Here is a 12,207-nt window from a genome sequence, read left to right as displayed (position 1 = left end):
CCGCCATACTGTTTGTAACCCTTCTTTGAATTTGAGGACGAAGCCAAATAGGAGAAATGAATCAGATGACTCCACTTCCATTGACGATGACATTTCATTTTCATTTCATTTAGGTTTTATTTCCACAAATCCGTTATGTTACAAAACTTTGATATCTTGCATAACTAAGCTGAACAACCATTACACACGTAGGCTATATAAGTATAAATAGCAAGCATTCTTAATCAATACATAATACATAAAACGGAAAAGTGGAGGAAACCTTAGAAGCAGAATGCTTGTAGATAAGGTTCCCTTTTTATACATTACTTTTGATATAACTACTTAAGAATAATACACGTGACAACATTTTATAAATCAAATTATACCGACAAAAACAACACAACACAGAAACGTGACAAAAGAAAGAAAGAAACGAAGAAATAAAAGAACAAAATAAATAAAGCAAGCAGCTGCCATCCAACAGAATTTAAGAAAGTTCTTGATAAGCTCTGTGGACAAAAATACAATAGAGCATGCCAATAAAGAGCAATTCAGTTTGTTTCATTATATCGAAGAAGAAGCTTTGCTTTCAAGTGATGTTTGAAAATATTATAATTTTGTAGTTGCTTAAGTGTCATATTATTATGATTATGACAATAAAGTAAAAAAAAAAAAGGATAATTCGAATTGCATCCGGTTTGTCTTTTTTGCCCCGTCTGCAAATGGGACGTCACAATGAAAAAAAACATTAATCAAATCACAAGGTCAAATTGGACCAAAAAAGGGCGGATTGAAAGGCAATGTTTCCTTGAGACATAAGAGCTTTTATCAGGATGAGCATCGTTACACAGAGTAATAATGTTTAAAGATCCTTGATCCGTTTGATCGTAAGAAGTTTGATCACGAGTTTAGTGAAACTGACCTTCCTCCCAGCATGCAGTTATACTGTCTCAAGGAAGACAGATTGGGGGTTTCCTAATTTATTTGTCACTGTCTCTTGGTGCCAGAAAATTACCCCGCGTCCCTACCAAGGAGTTCTAACTCTTTAAGCTCATCCTTAATCAAAACGAGTTTCTTTTGTGCACTGCAAAAACACCGGTGTTGATTTAACACCAGCCCGGAACACCAGGGAAGTACAACACCAGTTCGGTTTTGGTCTACCACCAGATCGGTGTTTACACAACACCAATTAGTATTAAAACAGCATCGGTTTGATTCCAAACTGGTGTTGTTTCAAGACTTCTCTGGTGTGAACTGATTGATTGATTGATTTTATTTGTCAGATAACTATGAACAAGTACATGAAAATATGAACATTAGTGTATACCTTGACAGGATTGCCCATGAAAGCCGAGATGGCTTATTTCCAATGGGGTCCTTAATACACTCTAAAATCACTGAGTAAAATTTTACCCAATATTTAGTAAAAAAAGGGAACATGCATGTTTCTTGGGTATATTTTTTACCCCATATTGGGCTATTTCAACGCAACATTGCATAAAATTTACATATCTTTTTACCCAACCAACATGCATGCTCCCATTTTACCCAATATTGGGTAAACCTTATTTTTAGAGTGTATGTAGAAAAAATGTCGAGATAATTTTCACACATGCTTTTCACCAGCCAGTGTATATAGAATTAATTTGTTGTACAATTTTTTTTGAAATTTTAGGTGTATTGAAAGATCATTTTGAGCTTGCAAACGATAAGGTTACGGAATTCATTCTAACATTTTCAATTCTGTCTATTTTAAAGAGTTGGAGCTCGTCCGGTGCCCAAATCGTCTCATTTAAAGTATTAGCTAGTCTAGTCCTGCAATTATGTTATGAAATTTTATCTCTAGGAATAACCACTTAATTATCACATCAAGGTAGTTAGTCTATTAACTATGAAATGACTGAACACGATATTAGGCCTATATATTTCTCTCTTTCTTTTGTCCATACGTTATTTTCGTTTCCATTTGCACCAATAACTTTCTATTTTGAAATTGCGAAGTCTCTTTAATCCCTGAATTCTAAGGATGCCTTGCCTCATCATGCATGCTCTTGAACGTCAAACCGAGTGGGGGTCGAGGATGTTTCTAATAATGTGGAAATTGTGATCTGCCAAGGAGCGACATAAAATGTTCCTCCACTATCAACCACGATGCCAAGTGTCCTTCCTTTTCTTGAAACGACCACCACAACAGGCTTCATTTCAGAGATTCACGTGAATTCACAACCATTGTCTTAACCGAAATAGAAGTGTCTAATTATGATGATTGAAAACCACAAGTGTATTTATATCCAAATCTTCTCCATCATGTTGGGTCTCTGGTTGGTTTGACAGGGTGATAGTGGTTTGGGCGGGGTCAGTGTTTCCTATGGTTGACTGCATGGGTCATCAATCTTCATTTGGTTCAATCGCAATTCATAATTGCAGGTCGGCTGAAGTTCAGGTGGAATAATTCAATTTGCTTGTCATAATGGTCCCCTTTTTGTTTTCACCTGCTGTGCGCTTGCGGGCTGGTGCTCCGTGCTGTATACCCCAAGTCCACCCATCGGGATTCCCACAGAAGACGTGCGTTAATACTGGCTCCGTTAGGGTCAAGAGCGCATATGAACGACTCTTAAGAACATAAACTCTTCTCCTTTGTGCTTCGAGTTTGCTTATTTTAGCAAGACGAATTTCAGAAACTGAAGCCAATATTTTGGTCATCTGATCTAGTTCTCTGGGTTAAGTGGTGGCCAAGAGTCTGCAAAAAACTGGCACAAGGATCGTCAAGGAGGACGGAAGTCACACGTTGAGACGATTAAACAGGGTCTTAAAGACATCAAAAATATTTTTATGAATTTTGAGACAATGCCCTTCTAGTGTATATTGTTTCTCCAGAACTTTTTAAAGAAACATGCTATTTTCTGTGGACGGGTCTAAGACTTACATTTTCCCGATTCGATTCATTATTGTATTTGGAATGTACAGGGTAGAAGTTACAATATAATCCAATATAGTAAATGTTACACTGGTTTGATATGTCATATTTGTACTTTATCATGATAATTATATTGTTTGTGTTATGCTGAAAGGAATAAACAATTTGAATATAATCCTCCGAGATGGACATGGTATCTTATACACTGCAAAAACTCCGGTGTTGATTTAAAACCAGTCCGGAATCTATTATTTCCATCCCAGAAAAGTATTGAAACAACACCAGTTTGGAATCAAACCGATGCTGTTTTGATACTAATTGTTGTTGTAAAAACACCTATCTGGTGTTAGACCAAAACGAAACTGGCGTCGTTTAACACTTCTCTGGTGTGGACATATGTAGATTCCGGGCTAGTGTTAAATCAACACCAGAGTTTTTGCAGTGTATAAAACTTCGAAATATATATATTTAAGTTGTTTTACCATGAGGTATATGCCTACATAATTAAGGCTAGTCTATAGCCTATGAATCTAAGAAAAAAAGAACCCACTATACATGCTACACTGTAAAAACTGCGGTGTTAAAACTGACACCAATTGGTGTTAATATAGGACCACACCCTGAGGTGTTAAAATTACACCCTAGAGATTAAACATAACACCAAAGAGTGTAAATGTAACAACAAAAGGTGTTGTAATAACACCTTTATGTGTAAAACTTACACCACCAATTTAACACCGGTGTAAAATAACTGATGTGGTCCTCTATGTACACCAGTTAACACCACAGTTTTTGCTGTGTATAATCATGCAAGTGACTCCTTGGAGGAGAGTCATCCATTTGAATTAACCTCTTCCCTTTTCACTTTTGATTAATTGAGAAAGTTCATTTCTCATTTCAAGGGATCTCTTCCCTTTTCATTTTGATTGATCCAGAAAGTTCATTCCATGATACTTAGTCATATTTTTGTACCTTGCCTTAATCATGGACCTACAATATTAAAGTTATTACTGTTTCTTTCCAAACTCTAAACCTGAAATAAAGAAAACCCTCTAATTTCAGGTGAAAATCTTACTGTCATGAATCACTCTCCAGATCAAAGCATTTATCATCACTGACATCAACTGACCTGAAAGTGATCTCTTTCATCAAACTTCCCGTCATCAGCATCCCGATATACTAACGATGTGACACTTCGGAAAAAAAACCTACGATAATCCATATTGCTTGATTGATTGACTAAGAAAAAAAAGCCGCCAGCCTTAAACCTTTTCCACTGTATAATTACGATTCTGACCTCTTTCTCTCAAAACCTTTTTAACTTTTCCCTTTTCTGTCTTCCCTCAGGTGACTGCGATATTCGTGAACCATCTTGTGGTAAGAACCAATAATATTCAATTAATTTTCAACTTTTTGATAAACTACCCCTCATCGGGATCGTACAAAATTGTAATGATGAATGGGATGGGGGTGCTGTGTGTAAAGAGGGTCTTTTTTATAAAGGGATATGTTTTATTTCTTTTTACGTAATGTCCCAAAGCGAAATCATGATATATCTTTAAACTCATAGGCCCGTATTCTGAAGTCGGGCTTAAGTTAAACTCGAGTTTAAAATTGTGGTTTAAGTATGGATAGCCAATTGTTACATAAACCACTAATAGTAGAGATATCATATTTCAGCTCGTTTGGCTCTCAAATCATTCATAATTGTCTAGGAGGCATAAATAGATGACTGGTCTTCACCATTGAAGAATCAGGAAAGAGCACAGTAAACATAAGAAACATACAACTTAATAAAAAAAAATTGACACTTTTGGCTTCCCATAATTTTAGCACAGAGTTAGACCATGGTCCTAGTTAAACTTGACTTCAGAATACGGGCCATAAGGTTTTTAACAGTCCATAAGCATATTCCAGAACTTTTCATTGCAATTCTATATTTATTCTTATATTTGAGGGAGGAAATGGGGACGCATGGCCCCGGCACTTCATTTTAATCTTTCCGACTTCCTGATATTTCAAAGTTCTGGGACTGCGCAAGCCAAACTTTCTATCTACTCGCGTCATATTTGACCCCCAAGAATACATAATACTGACCAGGGAATGTAGAATCTCCTTTAGAATGACCGAATCAATCAGTTACTGGGTTAATGAACTCTGCCCACTCTTAATTTCCTCTGGTCACCTTTTCATATTTACCACCTCAGTTGCTTGACCGACCCTATGCGTAGAGAAACCACTTCGTGTCTGCTCCGCCCCCGCGAATACTAATTTCCACGATATTGATTACTTGGCCGCAAGCCACTGAAGCGAACAGATTTTAGGTGAAATTATTGTACGATGATATCCCGGGATGATATTGACTATATTGTCGGAGGATTATGGAAGTAGGTCTATGCATAATATCGACCTGGTTTAGCAGCTTTGCTGATTGAATAATTAAAATAAAGGCGACATGCCCTTTATGAAAAATTGATCATACCCTCTAGGATTTAACCATTTACCTTTGAACTACATATACATTCTTTTTTAATATACATTTATTCATCATTGAATAAATGATGAATTCTGTGATGGGGCAATAATAGATTATGAAACTTCAAATGTCCAGTAATTTGCGATTTTGATCAGGATCAAGTCCATTTAGAATTATAGTCATCACTTTTACTGTAATTTAGTCACTTTGTAAAGAATAATTGATTAAGTGTCCCTCCCATAATATGGTATTTATCGAAATTAGTTAACAATGCGATCAATGACTGTTGTTGTTGTCGTCGTAGACGGAATGGGATTAGCTCACTGCGGTAAAAGACCAAACATACGTTAGGCCAGTCATCGATACAGTCGTCTGCATTGAGCACGGTCATTTCGCCATGGGGGGGGGGGGGTGGGACCATGCAGGGCGACCCCTCGTGTGTTCAGGTGATGGGGGTGATGCCAACATAAAAAAGGGGGGTGGAAGAAAGAGTATCGAAAAGGAAGGGTTGGATCATTAAACAAAGTAATACCCTCATATTTTTTCAAAAAAATAGAGAGAAAAAGTCCCTATCCTCTCCCCATCAAAATACCCTGGCATCATCCCTGCACACAGAGGTGTCGATTCTGGGGGCAGGGGGCGATCGCCCTACCATTGAAAATATTGGGGGGCAAACATATCGTTTTGCCCCCCAAATAATTCTGCATGTGCAAAAATAATATAATATTGTAATGTTACACAGAAATCAGTAAGCGAGACTGAGATACCAACTCGTTCTTTATTTAAAATCGTGCGCAAAATGTCCGCTTTTCAGATTGGAATATAAAAATTTTCAGCTCGCGCTTCGCGCTTGCATCATTTCTGTAGCAAAAACCCTTACTTTTTATTACTAAATAGGTGAATAGAATGTCCCGTTTTCAGTTCTAAACCTCAAAAGAGCTCCCGCCTCGATTTATCAAAAAAGTCAATTTAACTGTCATTTTTTTCAGATCGAAATATCAAAATTTTCAGCTCGAGCATCGCGCTAGCATCTATTGTTCTTTTAGATACCCATCTTAATCATTGGTACCAAAAATACTTAGAATATCAAGCTTTCAGTTCAGAATATAAATAAATTTCAGCTCGCGCTCGCATTAATATGTATCTCTTTCTCATGAGTCATATATATACATGTATATATATATATAAATGTAGGAGTGTGTGTATGTGCATATATATAATATAGGCCTATGTATATATGTATGTATGTGGGTGAGTTTGTTTGTTTGTTTTGTGTGATCGAGCGCCTTTGGAACGTTGATTCATGATTTTGCCCCCCCCACAATCTGAAAAATGGATTGACGCCCCTGCCTGCACACAAAACATCTATTCCGTATCTACGATCACAAGACGATCATGAGCACCACCAAACATCACAAGATCCAAGTGCCAACTCTTATTAACTTCAAAGATTCCATAAACACCACGATAAGATGCCATACGTACATTATAGTCTGGAGGGTGTGTCTATGGGATCTTAAGGGGTACGGTGGGATCTAGTAGGGGTATTGAAACGTCCCTCCTAATAAACATGTTAATTCCTCGTGCGATGATTATGACGGCTGAAAGCGAAATCTATCTTGCACGTAAGGCTTCTTGTTTGGCTCGATAACGTCCTTGCCCTTCCGTGGTCCGAATGAGGGCAAAAAAAAATCGTGACGATAATCATTGCTTGTTTATTATGATCAGTTATATTTTGATTTAGAATATAAATTTTATGAATATTATTCAACATTTATTCTGGTTTATGGATTAATGTAAAGGTATAAAATCGTAAAGATATAATCGAAAAAATACAAATTTCTTTGATATTTTGGCCTGTATCATTTTTATTTCAGGCCTTGTTGTAAAAACGTAGGGCCTGATGCAGATATGTACGTTCCTCGTCTTTTTTCCCCACCAAAACCCTGAATAGTTTCTGATCTGAGATTATTCTCCCCACTCATGAGGACTTTACTTTTCATTGAAAAACTTCTTGGGGAGACGTCATCAAAATGTAGAAACGGAACCCAAAAATATCTGCAATTACCATCAGACTGGCAATCAGTCATTATGGGATCCCCCGTCTCTTGAAGGATTATCTATAATCATGATAATGAACATTTTCTGTCAAATAGATACACCACTTTGTGTTTCTTTATCTTATAGAATGTATGCTTGAATGTCAAAATGGCGGCATCCTCGATGAACAGAATTGTTTATGTTCATGCCCTGCTGGTTGGATGGGATTGTCTTGCGAAAGTAAGTGTACTATTTTTTCGTCATGAGTGACATACTTTCAAAACAATCGTTCAATGGAACATACAAAGAAATTATTGAAGTATTTTGATGTTTGATTAATAATTGACATTTTTCATGATGGAATCTTTCTGTTAACCTCAAATATAAAATACAAACTTTAGATTATGGGGTATTGATATTGATGATGCTAATGACGATTCTGCTGCTGAAGATATTGGTGATGATGGTGATGATGGTGATGGTTAGTCTGCAGGCACAGACCCTCATTGGAACTTTGATCAACAAGTGTGCCTCCACGCAAAGACTAGCACATACAAAACTTGCTGTTCCAATACAGCGAGAGAGCCTTCAGTACACAAGGCATGAGTAGGCTGCACATTCAGACCCTTATTTCGAGTGAAGGGTTTGCCCAGCAGACTAGGTGATGGTGGTGATGATGATGATGATGACGATGGTGATGGTGTTGGTGGTGATGGTGATGATGACAATGGTGATGATGATGACGATGATGATGGTGAAAATGCTGAAGGGGATGTTCATGATGATAATGCTGCTGATGATGACGATGATGATGATGGTGATAATGATGATGAGAATATGCTAAAGACATCACTTAATCATAACGATACTCTTATCAATATCCAAACGTGAATACTATTTCAGATGTTTGTAACAACACGCATGCGTGGTGTGGAAATGGTTGGCCAAAGGAATGGTGTTTCAACAACAACGACAACAATCCTGTAGAGGAACTATGCCCTGCAATGTGCGGTATATGCGGTAAGATGACACATTAATATGGGGGGGTTAAGTAAATGTCATTACGAAATTCAAAAGATCCTAATATCAAGATACCTAATCATTTTATATCAGTAACAGGGTCGAGGATAATATCAAGTAAAACTTTCTATGTACTGCAAATAAAGTAAAAATCACATTGTTCATATTTATTTTCAAGTGCACAACAAGCAACGCTAGATTTTTAACGATTTCTATATAGGATTCGATTTCTCCGAAGCTTTTACAGTCAAACTATTTTCTTACAATACAGAATGTGTTCCATTATTGCTAAGTCATTAATTAATTTGTTTTGTTTGTGTCCAATGTCATTGTTTATGTTTTGTCTCAGCTCATTTCCCACGCGTTGTCTGATTCTTAAATTTTGGTATATCTGCCCGTAAAGCAAAGTTTCAGTGTTAGGTATCTATCGTCGATAATCTTTATCGTTTATACAAATGCCTACGCCCCCCTTGTGTTATACCCTATCTAATTATTTATGTTTTCATTAAGTTTCCTCTTCCCCGTAACTGGGCGTTGTGGAGTGCGCCTGTAACCCAAGTAACATGAGGTAGTTTAAGAATTGATGCAGAGATTCGAGGTTTGATCCCACTGATCTGATCTGTATACAGATATTAGTGCACAAATGCAAATCAAATAAATGGACACCTGGGAGGTCTTTGTCGAAAAGTATTGAACCGGGACAGAATCGTTTGCAAAGTGGTTACGAAACTCCGTACCGTAAAAAAATCATATCTGATTAATACACGTCATAACAAAAAAAATTTGTTAAACAAATTATAATCTCCTCCTATAAAAAGCCTCTTAATTTACTATAATACACGTCTGTTAAACTTTTTACACACATCCTCTTGTATTAATATGATAGATTGTGGAGGGCCACCGTGTATGAACGGAGGTCGAAAGAGTGTCACGTGTGAATGCGATTGCCCCACGCCATGGAGCGGTGAAGATTGTTCAGGTAAGAACTTTATTTACCTATTCATTTTGCGATTTCTTTTTAGTTCATTAATATATTCGTATTTGTGTATGTATATTTCATTTAGTAGATTATCTGTTAATATATGTATGTATTATATTGTTTATTCATCTCTTCATTTATTATATCATTCTATTTTTTATTCGTTTATTCATTTACGCAATGGTTCATTTCATTGATTATACATTCATTAAATTAATTCACTTGTCTATTATGTATGAATTAATTCATCTAGTTATTCCTTTATTCAATAATTCATTTATTAGTTTAATTGACATATCGATTAATTCAATTTCTTTCAGTGTTTAATGATATGTGCTAATATCTCTCAATAAGTTATGTTTCTGTCGAGGTAAATTAGGCAAAGGAACTCGGCAACACAGCTTTCCGCCTCATTTACGCCAAGTTGAAACTTTGTGTCTGTCTGTCATGGTGATGGATTATAGATGTCAAAAATTACTCTAGGGTTTTTTGTTTGTTAAAGTGGTAATAATGGCCAAGCGGGGATTCGAACTCACAACCTCATAATCGCGGGTCCACTGCTCTAGCCACTAGACCACATAACTCTCTTAAGATCCGGGTTAAATCACTGCTATAATGATGTACAATCATTTAACGACATTTTCGGAAATGATTTCTGCAAATTCTCATCAGAGTTCTGTATAATTACAAACTAAATAAAAGTTAAACATGATCAACGGGGGCACCGGAAAGCTGTTTTGAGAGGGGGGGGAGGTGCAAAAAAATCACAATCAGATGGTCCATTTTACGCTTTCGTACGAGGTTTTTGAAAAAGTGCCACCCCCCTGTTTCCACGGCCACTGATAAATTATTATAAAAGATCGGACAGTTGCGAATTTGAAACAAAAATAGTTTTTTTTCGTGAATAATTATGATACATACTGATCAACACATACGCAATGTAATAGGTATATCTTATTGTCATTCCAAAATCGAATACAATGTCACGTCCATGCACTACCAGGCTTGTTCTCCCAGCATGCCCAAGTGAAATTGTAACCCAAATAATGTTGATGATGGTTGATGATGTTGGTATAACTGCCTTGTCTGACATGATAATCCATTTACTATTCATTTGCACGGATAGCATTGATAGACATGTATGCATCCAAGCGAAGAGCATGAAGCATGGCTCTGGAAAGCAGGGTGCTAGGGGTGACCAAATTACCTTCATTTTGTACCGAAAAACTTTTTTTTTTCTTGTCAAATTTAAAGCAGCATCTCCTGTTAAAAAATCGTTCCCAGGGCCCTGGCGCGAAGGGGTGTTGATTGAGAATCGGATACAGACCCGTGACCGTATCATCTTATCGTGTCAGTTTAGGCGCGAAATATAGGCCTATACTTCCAGTGATTTAAAGGAGAAATCAAGTATCGTCGTCTAATCAGAGGGTTGCGTACAGCCATACACACTTTTACTGGTGTTACTTTGTAAAAAAAAATGAGTTTGCGTCTATCATTTCCCTCCTGGATAATCTGACAAGTCCCCCCCCCCATACTAACAATCCCTACCTTTGCGATATGTAGTAGTAGTCGTAGTAGTATTAGTAGTAGTAGTAGTAGTAGTGTAGTAGTAGTAGTAGTAGTAGTAGTAGTAGTAGTAGTAGTAGTAGTAGTAGTAGTAGTAGTAGTAGTAGTAGTAACAGTAAGTAGCAGCAGCAGCAGCAGTAGTAGTAGTAGTAGTAGTAGCAGCAGCAGCAGCAGCAGCACTGTCGTTCAATAATTCGGTGCATAGTGATAAATCCCGCATAGTGATAAATATAATCAGATTTGAAAGTAATATGTCTAAATAATCAATCCTTATTACTTTATATACGACACAATCTAATTGAGTAATCAATGAAGGTTTGATTATAGTTATTTTTATCCAACCCATGAAATTCATTAGGGAAACGGAGGATTTAAAAGTCTTATGACGTCAATCCCGGGACGTCAATGATGTCGAGGTGCATTGATTAACTTGCATCTTCATCTTAAACAGCAGAACATTCCGTTTGATGGTTTGATACGTAATTACACAAGATGGGGAGTTTGTATAATCACTGATTATGTGGATAAAAATAAATGAAACTTAAATTACAAGTGAATGAAACTTGGTGATCGCGAGTTAGCGACTTCAACGACGCATATAGGGGCGGAATCTGGTCTCAGACAAAAAAATTATATCATCATTACCGAATGTGTTGGAATGAAAATGATTCATACTTGCTCCGTCACGAATAAAATATTATTTTTTCATCGTAAGCAAGTAATAGTCTTTATTCGATTTTAATTGGGGCATTACTTTGTTGGGTTTTTGGAACGGGGTATATATTTACCTGAAAACCCACACGTGATCTTTTGGCAAGGCACAATCATCATATTGATGATAATGATCGTCATCAACAACATAATCATAAGATTGGCCACCATCATTTGTGATTGTTTTACGTAATTAATCGGTTTGCATCACACATGCCACCTGGAAATGTGTGAAGTGAACCACATTAATACTGTATTGGTCGCTTTTTGAAAATATGAACAAATAGAATGTTGATTTTACTGCGGATTGCTTTTAATCTAATGTTGAGAATAAAGCCATCGCCAGAACCCATCCTTTAAAATCAATCCACGGATGTCAGACGGATGGCAGACCCATTGATAGGCTTATCTCATTCATAGAACTGAGATATAAATTAAATAGAGCGCAACGTCGAGGTAGGTTAAATACGTCTGGGGTTACCCTGCTTTTGAAAGAGACAGGGGGTCGAAACCGTC

At 36.8% G+C, this 12,207-nt stretch overlaps 1 protein-coding gene across 1 annotated transcript in view; it reads left to right on the top strand.

The window, feature by feature from the left end:
- Window positions 1-12,207, top strand: part of LOC121407882 (multiple epidermal growth factor-like domains protein 6) — a 73,261-nt gene that overhangs the window by 41,585 nt on the left and 19,469 nt on the right. The window contains exons 6-9 of the mRNA XM_041599117.1: window positions 4,247-4,276; window positions 7,563-7,655; window positions 8,319-8,435; window positions 9,322-9,414. Of these exons, the coding sequence (XP_041455051.1) occupies window positions 4,247-4,276; window positions 7,563-7,655; window positions 8,319-8,435; window positions 9,322-9,414 (333 nt within the window). The remainder of the gene's footprint in view (window positions 1-4,246; window positions 4,277-7,562; window positions 7,656-8,318; window positions 8,436-9,321; window positions 9,415-12,207) is intronic.

This window comes from Lytechinus variegatus, chromosome 2 (assembly GCF_018143015.1).
Source record: "Lytechinus variegatus isolate NC3 chromosome 2, Lvar_3.0, whole genome shotgun sequence".
Classification (NCBI taxonomy): Eukaryota; Metazoa; Echinodermata; class Echinoidea; order Temnopleuroida; family Toxopneustidae; genus Lytechinus; species Lytechinus variegatus.
Note: the sequence above shows the minus strand (reverse complement) of the source record. Positions and strands in the feature narration are given on the sequence as shown.